Raw genomic sequence first — 15,708 nt, 5'->3', positions numbered from 1 at the left:
AGGAGTTCTTTATTCAGAGAGTTCAGCTTGAGAATGTTTTGGGAGAACCAGGACTGAGTTTTGACAAGAGTGTTATTTAGTTGAACGAAGTCATCTTTAAGTATAGTAGTGTGTGGTCTGCGTACATGTGGTATGCAATGTTCGATTGTTAGAGTTAAGTTAGTAGCTCCTTATATAGATTAAAGAGTGTGGGGGGGGGAAACGGTCGACCATTGAGGGACTCTACACCTCATTGGCAAGGAGTCTGAGAGTAAGTTGCTTAGTTTAATGCGTTGAGAGATTCTGCAGGAAGGGTGAAAACCATGACAGCACTTTCCCCAGACAACTCCTGTGAGAAAGTGCCATCTTTCTTGCCTTGGTATGCCCCCATTTTTTTCTGAACTGCTGATGTTTTGACTGAGTGTGCCCTGGGTCCCTGCCAATCAGGTACCCAGGTCATGTGTTCCTTCCCTAAAAAGAAGCGCTATGCTGAAACAAAATACCCAATTGGCATCTCTGGCCACCTGTCAGCCCCTAGTAGATAGTACCCTAGGTACCCAGGGCACGGTGACCAGGGAAGACCCCTTAGGGCTGCAGCACTTATTGTGCCACCCTCTGGGGCCCTGTACCCTGGCACCCACACACTGCCCTTGCAGGCTGAGTGCCTACGTGCAGACAACAATGCACATCCTGGGTGAGGTGCTATGTCTCCTCCCCCAAGATGGACAGGGGTAAGCTTCAAAGGCATACCGCCTCTGAGAGCTTTTCCAGACCATTTGCTGAACCCAGCAACTGGCCCCCCCACCCGTTCTACCCCCACTCTGGCTGGAAGACTGGCGGGAAAAACTAAGTCAGGAAGGAGGGCGTGCCAACCTATGCCAACTCCACCCCTCAGGTGGAGGAGGCGAGGTGAAGCACGACCCCTGGCTCCGGCCATCTTGTATATGGGGAGCCCTGCCCAATCCCAGCTAGGCTCCTGCCCCCCCTTCCACAGGAGAGGAGCAGGCTAGGGGGTGTGCTCACCCCAGGACAGGGACCTTTTGGTCCCTGCCCTTGCCCTACCTGTAACGCCCCCTAAATTTACTGGACCATAGGTAACAGCCCAGTACCCCAAATTATTTTCCAAACAAGAATTTGACATGATCACAACCCAATTTTCCATAATGTAACCAAGACAAGCTACACCAATCACAATATCTTGTTAAACGGCACTAGAATATAGTTGAAATAGACAATTGTGAATTCTCAATTTATAAAAAAAATAAAGAAAATCACTCATAACACACCACAAGACTGCATACAAAAGATCCTATGTGGTACACTAAATGCTACATTGCGCTGCAAATCACAGGTAAGGAGTAGGAGCTAAAAAACATTTTTGTTTTTTAATACCAGCATAAGAAAATCATGACAAGGAGAGCCCAAAAAGGAAAAAAATACAATATATCAGCGACTCATCTGGCCCAACACAGCCATTCAGAAAATGTTCCTACCTGAATCTTCATTGTTATCCTGCGAGGAGATAGCAAAGACAGAGTCCTCTGCAGCAGATGATGTGTACAGTTCAAGAAGTTTACATCCAACCAGAAATGTCTATGAAAGATATAACACAAGCTACTTGTTAAAGAAACAAAATTAACTTAAGCACACAGTAAAGGTTAGGTTCTCAAATGTCAATTCTGCTAGTGTATACGGCTCACTAAAGTAATCCTATTGCCTGAGCAATAGTATTCAATCCATATACAATAAAAATCAATTCAAGAAGAATTGGATTTCTTCTTAACACCCCAGTTTGAGTCATACAAACACAGATAAATATTTGGGTGTTTAGGTAAGAATGCCTTACCAAGGATAACATATTTTAAGATGTAGGAGGTATTCCTTTGAAACAAATGTGTGATTTATAACATAGGGCCAGATTATAACTTTGACGGCACCACTGCTCATCAGCTGAAGGACCGCCAAAGCTGCGGTAAGCTCACCGGATTCAGAGTTGAATACAGGTCGGGTGGGTGCTGTGACAGCGCCTGCTGCACGTTCCTGCACGATGTGGCATGCATGTCATACTGTGTAGAAACTTGGGGTACAATTACAGGGGCACACAACATTTGCCTCTCCTGCATGCACCCCCAGGCCCAAAAGTGGCACGGGGCCCTGCCAGGACCCCCTTAGTCACCTTTCCGTGACTGTTTTTCATGGCAGGATCACCACCATGAAAAGGGCAACTCATAATTTGGCCGGCGGCGCCGCAGTAGAACTGCCAGGATATTGTAGGGCACGACCTCCGCGGGATCCTGGATCTCCAGCGGGCGCATCGGTCCTGTGGGGGTTCAACCGCCACACGCATAATATTGCAGGCGGGTAAACCGTGTGGTGGCAGTCGGACCCCCACCGTGAGTACGGCGATCCTATGGACCGCCGTACTTGTAATAATGCCCTTAGACTAGTAAAAACAGTCACCCAATTACTTCCTGATAAGCTAATAAACTCAATCGAAGGCTTTGAATAATAGACAGAGAACTAGCAAGACAATAGGGGGACAGTCTATTCAAATTCTCAGAAAATTGAGATTCTCAATTCCAATTACTCTTACAGCAAACTCAAAGAGTCTCACAATAAAACGAAAACTAAGGCCAAGATTGCCACAAAGACTGTTTGGCCTCAACGTATAGCAGTAACACCAGTGTGTGAAAAACAGTGAAAGCGGATATCAGATTCAAATAAGAGTGATGCAGATAAGCTGTACAAATATAGTTGAAGAAAAACTTCTACTTGCATCTCTTAAACCTGTAAAACATACAAGAAGTCGGAGTCAAACTCATCATTTACCATGATAAACCTAAATGTCTCATACCTTAATTAAAATACCATCCATGAAGTCCCAGAGTTTAATGCTGCCATCAAGTGAGCAGGAATATAGCTGGAAAAAAAGGTTTAAAAAAATGTGTAAACTGAAAAATAAAATAACTGGGTTTATTATATCACCTTTAATGACTGCTGTTACTCTGAACACACTTTGTTTCCCACCACCATCCCTTTTCAACTCCTTTAATTTCTACTCCAACTTTAACATTCCTCTGTTAATTTTCAAGCTGTGGCATGCCCACATAAGACTGCCAGGAAAAAAAAAACCATAAAAAGGGGAACCATACAAGTAGTGCAACTGTTTAATGAAAATAAAACTAAACAACTTACCAAGAAAATTAGAGTCCTGCTCATCTATTAACCTGAATTAAGAAGCACTTCCCAAAATTACCAAAACATAAGTTACTGTACGCCAACAATTTTTAAGCTACAACTTAGTCAAACAGTTTGCTTCTTCAATGTATTCTATTTACAATGGTGGGAGCAAAAGTCAGACTCACCTGCAAGTGATTCTTGGGGTTGAGCTGAATTCCTGTTACCAAATTGCAGTGTCCCTGCAAGACGTGTAGACATTCTTCTGTAATTGTGCTGAATACTTTGATGTAGTCTCCAGAGACACAGAGTAGATACCTACCAAGAAGACAATGAATTATACATTTAGTAAATTCAGTTCTCGTGTTGAAACATTTACAGCACCAGTGTGTAATGAGAACACTCTAGGTGTATGTTAAAAGCCTCTTCTATTTTTCGCCCATCATTTATTAACTATACGAAGTCCAGGCTGTTTGTCATAGTTACAGTTAGTTATTCAATGGATACTTTTGCTTAATAACCACAAACAAAAGTAAAGGTGAGGTCTGCCCAATAATCACCTGGAATGAGGTGCATTAAAATCATAATAAAAACTGAGATAAAATGAAAATCTGAAACACCAGAGAAATCCACTTTGACAAGATACATATAACTGCCTTCTCTAAAAAAAATTTAAAAAATGTTTTAAAAACGAGTTTTATCCCAAATAAAGAAAATGCTAATAACCAGGACATACTGGACCCCTAAAAAGATCTTTAAAAACTTAAACTCAGCAAGAGGCCTACGTGCTGGAACTGCAACACACATGATGGCGACCTTTCCCATATGCTGTTCCAATGCCGCACCTTACAAACCTATTGGGACACAATATATGAGTGTATACACAAAACATTTAATATAACTTGCCCATTTTTTACTGTTGTAATTTTCCTCTGTATCTCATGTCAATATTTGTGTTACTTATGTTACTTTACTGCGATTTCATTTTGTATAATTTTTGGAACTTCAATAAAAAAAATTTAAAAAAAAAAACTGGGTTCCAAAGGAATAATTCACATTAAAGATAAATGTATATAGCAAGCTCCAAACTCTGTGGCGGACCCTTGGTTCAGCACATCAATTCCTGTTCAATGAGCATAAATGTCCTTTGCATTACACTTCTGGAGCCTGCCTCAGTTGGGCTTTACTGGAATCCACACAAGAAAGTTTGACGAAAAATGGAAGGTGCACCAGGAAAAAGGAGTCCAAACGTAAATAAGGAAGTCTTTTGGAATACTTTTATTCTTTATAATAAGACATGAAGTCAGGTATCAGCCAACGTGTTTCGTTCTTTACAAAAGAACTTCTTCAGGGCAAAATTGGTAATTAGCAGCAGTCCTGTCAAATTCGAAAATTGGAGGGATATTGGTTGAATCTCTACTGATAACTCCTCAATAAGAGTTCCAAAGCATTGATTGCAGTTATGGCATTCTCATTCTGTTGTATGCTAGATAAAATGTCTTATAGAAGTCCCATCTTGAGGCCTCACAATCAGAGATCCAGTCGATTAGTTCCAGCCTAGACTATCTCGGACGCCCCTCTGCTTAGCTCTCACCCACATTCCTGCTCCGGGGGCAGGAAACCCCCCCCCCCCCCCTGTTTGGCTATGGCAGGAGCTCATGGTGGATGCGGGTGCATGCTGGTCTGTGCACCCAGGTGGAAGCAAAAGCCTGCGGGAGAACGCAGTCAAACTCCTTCTCCTCCGCGCACAGCTCACACTCCCCTATGGAATCGGTGCACCTTCCATTTTTCGTAAAAAAATGTAAGATAAATGTTACTTTTATAGTAGGATAGTTATGTGAAACAATACAAACGTGATGTGGAACCATACACGGTTATAGATACACCATGTAAATGTAAAATGTAAATGTAAATTAATACTTGTATAGCGCACTACTCACCCGCAAGGGTCTCAAGGCGATTGTACGAATACCGCTGTGGAACCCGTCCTGGATTTCCCTGTGAGGCGTCCACTCCTGGGCACCCCCAGGGTGAAGGCCAGGCATCCTTAGCGTTGTGGGGGCCGTTGTGGAGATTAAGCAAGCTATTGCCCAGAGTTGCAGAGTGGGACTCTATGATTACAATAGGCACTGATTCAAGAATTATCAGGTCCGTGAAATTTTGAGCCCAAGACCCGCCGAGGCGGGGAATTGAACCCTGGTCCCGGGCTAGACCTCTGCATCAGGGTCTGCCGCTATAACCATTGAGCCACACTTGCATCTTCATTGTGCTCAGTGAGCATGTGTAAAAGTCAGATAAGAACAGTACAGAGGGTCTACAATACAGAGAACAATTGCCTAAAATCAATAACTTTGTGTATTTAATTAAATTCATTAATATCTAACACAAATAGTGCATTCAATATTGTGCCCTTGGTGTTGACGGCATTTCACCCATAACAACTTACAAAGCCTTTGTCGTCGTCATGAAAAGATCAGTCTGTAAAAGAAAACTGGTGTAAACATTAGAGACAATGTTCAGGAGCACTGCCAATAAATGGATTGTAAAATTGCCTGGCCATGTCACAACAGTGACCTCTACGATGCATCTTGAGATCCATAACCGATATTGTCAACCGCAAACCTTTTTACCCATACTACGCAATTATTTGTACGATTGCATAAAAAGTGAACATTTATGGTCCTTACAGAACATATATATTGGATTAAACTAGTGATCTACCAATTACCCCCCTTTTTTTTTTTTAAAGAGTTATTCTCTAGCTCTCCATCTTATCATATTATCTGAAAGATTTTTTTGTGGCCTGTAATGTAAACATTTAGATCATTTTGGTTTCTGTTATGCATTTCCCGATTTTTATCACCAGCCTAAATTGGATTATTTGAATGGTTCCAGAGCTCTACAGCTGCTACTGAGGGAAGGAGAGTATTCATAGAGTGGAATGTTTGGTGGGGTAATATGGCACTTTGTTAGTGCACTGGTGTTTTGCATTTTGAGAGTGCATGTTTGAGTAAAGACCTAAATTACACTTCAAATTAGATCTTTGGTTATGCGCCTTATTTGTGGGATCGGATTGTGATGTCACATTTGTGATTTTAAAGAGATGGTGTTGGTCAGCGAGAAGAGGCTCATATTGTTTTTGTGGTGAAAGATATTGGATTTTGATGTAATTTGTTGGTTAAGATAATGGGATTCATCGAAATCCAATCTCTAGATAGATTGTTCAACATCTCCTAAAAGTGGTACTGTGTTTTGTGATGTGCCACATACACACTTTGTGATAAGATTTTGCTTAATTAACAAGAGCCCTGGACTTGTATGTGTTCTAATTATACTTACTTAAGTTGGTGTTTATTCTCTGACATATTGGGTAAACATGCCAATTGAGGGTGGGTTCCTACTAACCAAGAATCTGCCCTTGTATGACTGACAGCGCTGCAAATGCACTGGCTCTTCTTTATTTTGCAGGATTTGCCAACAACTTATTTCTGCCCCTTATTAAGGTTAAGCAGACAAGACTGATTTTTTGTGTGTGTGATTTGTTGTGGCTGTCATTGCTTTGATTTAGTTCACAAAGGAATCGCAGTGCAATTGGTTGTTACTGTGAATTTTTGCATGGATTTTTGAGACATGACCACAAGTTGTGTTATTGGTCAATTGCTGTTGTAGGTCTGTTGTAATTAATTGGTTAACTTTTGCCATAGCCGCACTGTAAAGGGTTGGTTGTGTTTTATTATTGCGATGTTGTAGTATAGTTTCATTGTTGAAAGTAAATACCTCACAGGAGTCCAGGTAGTTGCTCTAAGTGAGTATCTTTATTGAAGATAAAGTACAGAGGTGGAAGGTAGGTAGGTAGGCCAAGATAAAAATGGTATGAAGGCCCCACCAGGAGCTGTTTCCTTGAGCTCAGTCGGGAATCAACTGTCACACATCAGTCACACCACATCCTGTGACATCAATGCTCATTCTAAGTGAACCCAGACTGAACAAGGAAGGAAGACAGGGTGGACAGGAGAAGGACAAGGAAAAACCTTATAACATTCATCTACAGAAATGGGCCATGAATTGAAACGGATGAACTGAAATACCTAGTCAGAGAAGCAGCAAAATGTGCCTGTGAAGCACAAAAGGATCTAAGATCTGGCAGAAAAAACAAAGTGCACATTTTGCTGAAAGGAAGACATTAAAGCATAAGCGTGGGATGAACTTATGATGCAAGGAAAATCAAGAAGAAAAAGACAAAAATTGATGTACACTGTACTATGAATGTAAAAATTGAATATTGGTGAAGACTATTAATCAGATAGGGGATGGTGTAAATTATTTAAATCTTATTTGAATACTGATAGAACTTATTGAAACAATAATGCTATAATGTATACAACTATTTTTTTTCTGACGTGCACCAAACTAGGCCTCGACTCCATCTTGAACTTGTATGGCTCCTACTTCATAATATTCATTGGGGCAGATTTATGATGCCCTTGCGTCGCAATTGCGTCACTTTATTTGACGCAACAGCGCCGCAAACAATGCGCCCTATTTAAACGTGACGCATCTAGGAGGAGGCGTTCCTGCGCAGGGGGGGGGGGTGGGGGGGGGATGCGCCAGTTAACATAAATCTGCCCCTTTGTGTGTTTATATTTTTCATTGACATGACATTCAGCAAAATGTGCACTGTTTGTTCTGTTTTGAAAAGTTGTTTTTGAAGAACTCCAGAGGAATGCTAATTTCTGTATCTATTTTAAATACAAAGGAGCCTTTAAGGCAATTGATGTCCACATCCTCTGCCCGATTTATTTACACATCATATTTCGCCTCCTGTACTGCATGTCAATATTGTAATAACCCTTCATGGTTTTCCAAGTTTACTGATCTCGAAATCCCTGCTCGAGTCAGCTGTATTTGAAATGCTGTTTTTAATCTTTAGACACACATTGCCTCATCTATTCTTAATGACAACACCGCCCCAAACAGTGCTTTATCTCAATCATACTTAATTTGTGGGAGAGAGCTACCACAGGGGCCAGCCATGACGCAGTGCATCCCCATTTGTGGCACTGTGGATTGTCACTGCTAAAGGTAGCCCAGGATGCTTTAGACTTCAGCCCTGCAGGGTGCCGGAGATGCCTGCAATGCCACCCATTCCCAAATCATCCCAAAGTTTGGAAATGGTGCAGTGAAAAAGCACCAGGCTGAAAGGTGGCTCTGGTTTAGAGCAGGGTTCTCCGAAGTTATGTCCCGGAGGGCCCAGATGGATTGTTGAATTGATGAGCCACACTTGAAATAGGTGGAAAGTAGATTTAATGCATACAGCAGAGCAGGTACACAGCCAGACAGGTTAGCAGTCAGGAGTAACTGACTACCTTGGAATACAGCACATAGAAACACTCTGAGCAGAATGTAGAACGAGCATGGTTAAAGCAACATGACATAATTACACAACATAACACATCCCCCTTTGAACAATAAAGAAAATGGAGTATAACTAATGCCCAACACCACCCCCCATCAAACAGAGAGAGAAAAAAAAACATTACAATGGAAAATTCTCAGAAATGTAATCAGCTAACCACACGGGAGGCTTTTTCTCACGCCTAGGGTTTCTGAAAGCCTGAACCTGAACTTCACCAGTAGAATTAGAAGAAGTGGAAGCACCCAAATCAGGTGAAACCTGGCCAGAAATGTCAGAGACAGGACAACTGGAAGTGTCGGACGCCTGAAAAGCACTGGAAGCTTTAGGACAAAACAAGTCCTCTAGGTCAAACAAATCAGAAGACACTTGAGGGGAAACTAGACAAGGAGGGACAACCTGAGGAGGAGGACATTTGGCAATCCTTTTGAGGTTCCAAACACGCCCATCAGAAAGGCGAACAGCATTGTTCAAGACTTCAACAATTCGCAAAGGTTCAGAAAAACTACTCTCCTCCTTGGAAGGCTTGCCAGGTTTCTTGACCCTTACCCATTGACCAACAACCAAGCTAACATCTTTCACCCTGTGCTTTGAGTCGTACAACATTTTACTTTTAAGATGAGAAGCTTGGCTTCTTTCCTTAACGACATCTTCAGACCAATCTACTACACAGGACTTAAACAACCAACCAGGAGTAAACTTGGTACGCGGATTCCTGCCACGCATAAGTACAAAAGGAGGAAAACCAGTAGCCTCGCAAATAGAAGTTCTGTAGGACCAGACCATTTTTAAAACTTGAGTTTCCCAGTCCTTACTCCCACCAGACATCTGAATAGTACTCTTGATGACGCGGTTAAACCGCTCAACCATGCCATTACTGTTTGGATTGTAGAGAGCAGTAGTCTTGTGCTTGATGCCAAGTGTGTCAAAGTACTCTTTAGCTTTATTAGAGGTAAATTGGACACCATTATCACTGAGTAAGACTGAGGGGATACCCTCCAACGTGAAAGAAGTATCTAAAAACTTTAAAACAGAAGTGGTGTCAGCTTTGCTCACAACCTTTACACAAGGCCACCTGGAAAATAAGTCAATCAAGACCAAAATGTATTTTTGCTCACAGCCAACTGGACCCATGATATCAATGGCTAAATGTTCCCAAGGAGAACTAGGTGCAGTCATGCTGCCCATAGGAGGCTTACAGACAACCAGAGATTTGTCAGCAGTTTGACATAACTTACAGTTCCTAACAAATTGATCGATTTCAGCATCCATACCTGGCCACCAAAAGGAGGCTTTAACTGTACGTTTAGAACGGACTATACCAAAATGCCCCTCATGGCATAAAGCCATGATGGAGGGCCGCAAAATCTTGGGAGGTATGACTCTTTCGCCAAACCAGATGCTGCCATCTTGAACACTTAAATCCAATCTAACATCCCAAAACGGCTTCAAAGGATGCTTACAGTCCACTTTCCTAGGCCAAGACCCAGCTAGATGGGATTTAACTAAAGACAGTTCTTCATCTTTCGCATATTCATCAACCCACCTATGCTTCGAAATGCCTGCACCATCCATGTCTTGTACATAGGCTACCTGAAAGGAGTTCCACAGTTCATCCTCACATTCATCCAGTTGCTTAGGCATTCTTGAAAGAAAGTCGGCTATACAATTCTCTTTACCAGGAACAAATTCCACATTGTAACAAAAATCTTGCAGTTTGATAGCAAGTCTGGCAACTCTTGCAGAAGTGTTAACAGTACCTTCAGTGGTCAGAACTCTGAGTAGTGGCTTGTGATCACAGCGCAAAGTAAACTTGGTACCCCATACAAAAGCTCTAAAGTGATTAACAGCCCATACACATGCTAAAGTTTCTTTTTCAATGGTTGAGTATTTTTCTTCTGTGGGAGAAAGTGACCTTGAAGCGTAAGCAACAATTTGCTCCTTACCACTCACACCAACTTGGGACAAAACAGAACCCAAACCTTTAATGCTGGCATCGGTGGTGATAATAGAATGAGCATCAGGGTTGAAACTCTTTAAGGAAGCAATGTTGGCAATGCAGCTTTTGATGTCATCAAAATCTTGTTCACATTCTACTGACCAAGTAAACTTTGTCTTGTTCTTTAGCAACTGTCTAATGTTATATGTTCTGGTAGCAAAGTTGGGAATGTATTTCGAGCAGAATTCAGCTAAGCCAATAAAGGATCTGACATCATCTTTTCCCTTGGGGGAAGGAGCACACCTGATAGCATCAACTAAATTGGGTTTAGGTTTAATACCATTACAGTCAATGACATGCCCCAAGTAAGTTACATGATCACTGGCAAAGGTGCATTTGGTGTATTCAACAGTTAACCCTTTGTCATTGAGAATGCTCAGAACCTCACTTAAGGTATTGTCGTGATCAGCCCTTTCCTTACCAAAGATGAGGATGTCATCCTGAAAAAACTTGGTGTTTTTTACAGTGGAAAACAGTCTGTGCATTAAACGCTGAAAAACAGCTGCGGCCGAAGCCAACCCAAAAGGCATCCTTTTAAATTGGTAACAACCCTGTGGGGTTATGAAAGCAGTGTATTTCCTGCTGTCTCTACACAAAGGGATCTGATGGTACGCAGACGATAAGTCGACTGTAGTGAACCATTTAGCCCCGTCCAGCAAGGCTAACATCTCATTGATCTTTGGCAGGGGAAATTGGTCAACCACTATGTTATCATTTAAGTGGCGAAGATCCACACATAGCCTTAATTTACCGTTGGATCGTTTCACGACCACCAAAGGGGAAACCCAAGCAGATGCTTCGATCGGTTCAATTATGTTGGATGAAACCAATCTCTCAAGTTCTGTAGCCACGTCTTTTCTCAGAGCTATTGGCACACTTCTAACTTTATGGATCTTAGGAGTGGCAGAGTCCTTCAAAATTATCTTGTGTTCGAAGTCTTTCAACTTGCCAATTGTCTTAGAAAAAACTGCAGGGAATCTTTTTAATAGTTCCTCACCGGTTTTGGTGCCCTCATCCATAACCAAAACTTTCTCCACAGAGTTGGGGTCAAGAATAATGTGTAAATCCCCTTGGTCCTTCCACCCTAAAACAGATGGACCCTTTTTTGATACATATAACTTGCCATAAGATTTACGGTTCTTGAACTCAAATTTCAGCCAGCGAAAACCAACTATGTCAATTTTGCCACCATCATAGCCTTCAGGGTCAATATCCGAAGGAGACAGTTTTGAACCAACTTTGTCAATAAAAGTGTTGCGCCATACATTTTCGTTTATAATAGTATAAGGCGAACCAGAGTCAGCATAGACCTTAATGCGCACACCCCCAATATGTATCCAACATTCAGGTTTGTTATCGACAAGTAAACAACCATCCCTGATATTGAGGAGTAATTTTTTCTTTAAAACTACAGCGCAGTCAGATGCTTGGTCCTCATCACTAGACGTGTTTTCATCCGAAACTAAGTCTTCTTGAATACATTTGACAGTCTTTGTCTTCCTTTTACATGCTTTGGTGTAGTGACCATACAGTCCACACGCACCGCATTTACTCTTTTTTGCAGGACAAGACTTTGCAAATGCCAAATGTTCGAAACTCCCACATCTATAACATTTGGGAGATTCAACACTGTGCTTAGGCTTTGCCCATGTTTCACCTTTTTGTTTAAAATTACCGGTTCTTTTTGAACTAGCATCCACTTTAGCCACAACATCTTTGCTGACATTTTCAGATTTTAAGGCACTTGCACATCTACTGGATGACTCAGCTTTACGAACTAAGGCTAGGATATCTTCTAAACAAGCATCCCCATTCATCCAAAGACGTTCCTGAATTGCAGGATTATTAGCGTGCATTACCACCTGGTCACGAATTAAGTCCTCAAGTAAACCGCCAAAGGCGCAATCATCACCCATTTTTCTCAACTCACCAACGTAGTCATCCACAGACTCATTTTTAGATTGTTTCCTTTGGTAAAATTTGTAACGCGTGATACCCATACAAACCTTCGGGGAGAAATATTTGTCTAAATTGGATAGAGCCACAGTGAATACATTACTATCACCTCCCCCCACAATAGGCTTGTTCATTTGGTTATAGCATTTAAGACCTTTTGGACCCAATGAGTGTAAAAGAATACGTTTCTTTTGATCAGCAGACATTTTCCCATCAGAATCTACAGTGTCAATATAATTGAGAAAGTAGTCCTTCCATTCTAGCCATTTTAGCGTTGGTTCAGAACCTTTACACCAGAATTCTTGAGGATTACTCAGAGAAAATGTTTGTTGACTCATGTTGGTGTGAAGTAAGGCAAAGAATAAAAAAAATGAGTTAAATAATATGAGAGAAGATTGCAAAGGAAAGTTATCCGTAAGGTGTACAGTTTGGTGGAATTGTTCAGTGAAAACAGGATCTTTCTACACACTGTCCGCTCTTCACCACCATAAAGTGAAGAAATTGCAGAAATTGTTGAAAATGTCTCCAAATTAGGCAAAACGTTCAGTTGGAGGCTTAAAGCAGCGATTACCTGTGACCGCAATGGAAATCCGACTAGTGGGTGTCGATATAGGAAAAAGAATCAAAAAAAAACGTCTTCCGTTTTTTTTTTCCGTTTGACGAGTAGGCCTGCCCAATCCAAAATGGCCGCCACGCACCGTATGATGCGTCACGTTCTGAGTGAACGTATGACGTTACAGCGATGCAACGCGAGGACCTCCAAGCTTGAAGACACGCGCGTTAGAAGCGCGTAATGAAGAGTAACGGTAAGCGCTCGAGCGCGATATAGCAGCGCATCCAAGATATCCAAAATAAGGATTGGAATTATAGTTTTAGGATAAAAATAAGGCGTCGCTCACCAGGCTTGTAGTGCGCAAGAATGATTATTGTCCTCAAAGCGTTGTTGAAGTGAAGTAACGTCGTCTCTGCTCCACTTGTGGTTTCGACCTTTAAGGAGGTCGGAATTACCTTGAAAGCGGTTCACAGGTTAAGAAAATCATCCCGATCGTCGCCAATTGTTGAATTGATGAGCCACACTTGAAATAGGTGGAAAGTAGATTTAATGCATACAGCAGAGCAGGTACACAGCCAGACAGGTTAGCAGTCAGGAGTAACTGACTACCTTGGAATACAGCACATAGAAACACTCTGAGCAGAATGTAGAACGAGCATGGTTAAAGCAACATGACATAATTACACAACATAACATGGATCCATACCAAATCTTGAAAATAACTACATTTATCTAAAAATGGGGATAAACTAAAAACATGGCATGGATCCGCCGATCGAAGAACCCCCGTCTTAGATTATCAACATGGATGCAGTGATCAATGGTATGTGGTGATACACTGCCAGGCTTCTAAGACTCCTTCTTGCTGATGGACCTCAAAATGAAGCACCAATAGCTAAGGAGCTGAAATGTGACCGATGTTTACAGCAGAAGGACAAATGGGGAAAAAAAAAACGCCTAAAAAAAACTTACATCAGGCATTGTCGATCAAATCCAATCGGCATCGCCTTTTGGCTTTGCCAAATCAGACTTTCTAGCTCTGCAAATATTATTTGCCAATACTACTTAGCAATGGCAAACGATTTTACGAAATTTAAATTAAAAAAATATATGTCGTGCCGATGATAAATGGGATCTGTTAAAAAAATGTTGACAGATTTTAGAACTATGTATGGCTCATGGCAATAAAGTAATATTCACATCAACATCCCATCCACATTTAGCGAACTGAGATAATTCTGGTGTCCGCGATCTCCGACCAGTAAACCACGTAATTTACCTCTGCTTTCGCCTCGAAACGGAAAACGAATCCATTCAGAGAAATGGACGATACGCAATCGGAGGAAACCAAAAAGATGAACATCTTACTGTACTGAACAAAGTAACAGAACACCGTTTAAATAAACAGAAGTAATTGTGCCCTACCAATAGCGCAATTATTTAGCTCTGGTTAGCAGAGCGATTCTTTAATTTGCTCACCTGGAATCAGCGGTAAACAAGGATCTTCTGAAGCTGAGTCTACTGCCACCGCATCGCACAACGCGTATATCTGCAGTTGCTGCAACCATTTTGCCTGGGTCCTTTCACTCTTCAACCATCAACCATGCGGGTCCGGTACGGCAGCCATCTGCAATTACGTCATCAGCAGCCGTCATGGAACCCACATTGGCTTCAGTTTACGGATGACAGGCACCTAGTGACATGGAAACAAAAAAGAGACTACGGATCGGCGCCTCGCATGACTGTAATAAGAACTAAATCGGCTGGTCATAACTACATTCGTTCATTTTCTGTGTTTAATGATCCAGTTTAGTGTCTTAATGTTGTACGTCAAAGTAGGTAATAGAAAAACACATCTTATCATGGTATTTGTTCGAAATACTAAAGGGCGATATTAGCCATTTAGACTATTTATATTTTTGAGCAATGAAAATTTTAATTTTGCAAAACTTGTGAGTCACGTATGCGGAACTTTTCTATACATGATTACCGTTAGCTGTTGCTGGAAAGATAGCTGTACTAACCTTTTGGTACACCATCATAGGTCACGAAAAGTTGCAACATTCCAAAATGTCCGTCTTTTATGTTTGGTGTAGAAGGGCCGCACGGATACATTCTGTGTGAGTGTCCCTCCTCTCGTTGGTTTTTGGATTAGTTTTCCTTACGTTTAGAGAGTGCGACCATCTCGCTTTCTGCAACTAACATTTTTCTAGAAACTATGTGCATGAAGTTAACGTGTGATTTATTTTTCAAGCATCGTTTCCTTATAAAATGTACGTGTGGTATTGTAGAATTGGTTACTGTATAGTTAAAATAGCATACTCATGCAGTAACATTATGTAGTTAGGATGTTGTATTTGTTATGATGCTATGATTGGAACCTGGCGTTCTTTGAAATGTTGATGAGTCAGCTACTGCTGCCTGACGTGGTGGGTGGATGGTACGTTTCCAGTCACTACTGGACTTCAGTAAATTACTTATTACCACACTCTTTCTGTGTGGGTGTTACTTCCTCACATTGCCGACGACCAAGATGAACATTTATTTAGAGTCCAGGACTTCGAGGAAGATTTCAACAGTTTACAAGGAATGATTTCAACATTCTTTTGGGAGTGAAGGGTATCAAGAATT

General features: G+C 41.5%; 1 protein-coding gene across 1 annotated transcript in view; it reads right to left on the bottom strand.

Moving 5' to 3' along the window:
- The window catches only part of WDR75 (WD repeat domain 75), a 155,282-nt gene extending 140,540 nt beyond the window's left edge, over positions 1-14,742 (bottom strand). Inside the window, exons 1-4 of the mRNA XM_086955353.1 lie at positions 14,557-14,742; positions 3,345-3,474; positions 2,834-2,899; positions 1,473-1,572 (exon numbers count right to left, since the gene is read on the bottom strand). Of these exons, the coding sequence (XP_086811479.1) occupies positions 1,473-1,572; positions 2,834-2,899; positions 3,345-3,474; positions 14,557-14,645 (385 nt within the window). The 5' untranslated portion in view covers positions 14,646-14,742. The remainder of the gene's footprint in view (positions 1-1,472; positions 1,573-2,833; positions 2,900-3,344; positions 3,475-14,556) is intronic.
- Positions 14,743-15,708: the final 966 nt, after the last annotated feature.

The sequence above is a fragment of the Lissotriton vulgaris genome, chromosome 2_1, assembly GCF_964263255.1.
Source record: "Lissotriton vulgaris chromosome 2_1, aLisVul1.2, whole genome shotgun sequence".
In the NCBI taxonomy this organism is placed as follows: domain Eukaryota; kingdom Metazoa; phylum Chordata; class Amphibia; order Caudata; family Salamandridae; genus Lissotriton; species Lissotriton vulgaris.
Note: the sequence above shows the minus strand (reverse complement) of the source record. Positions and strands in the feature narration are given on the sequence as shown.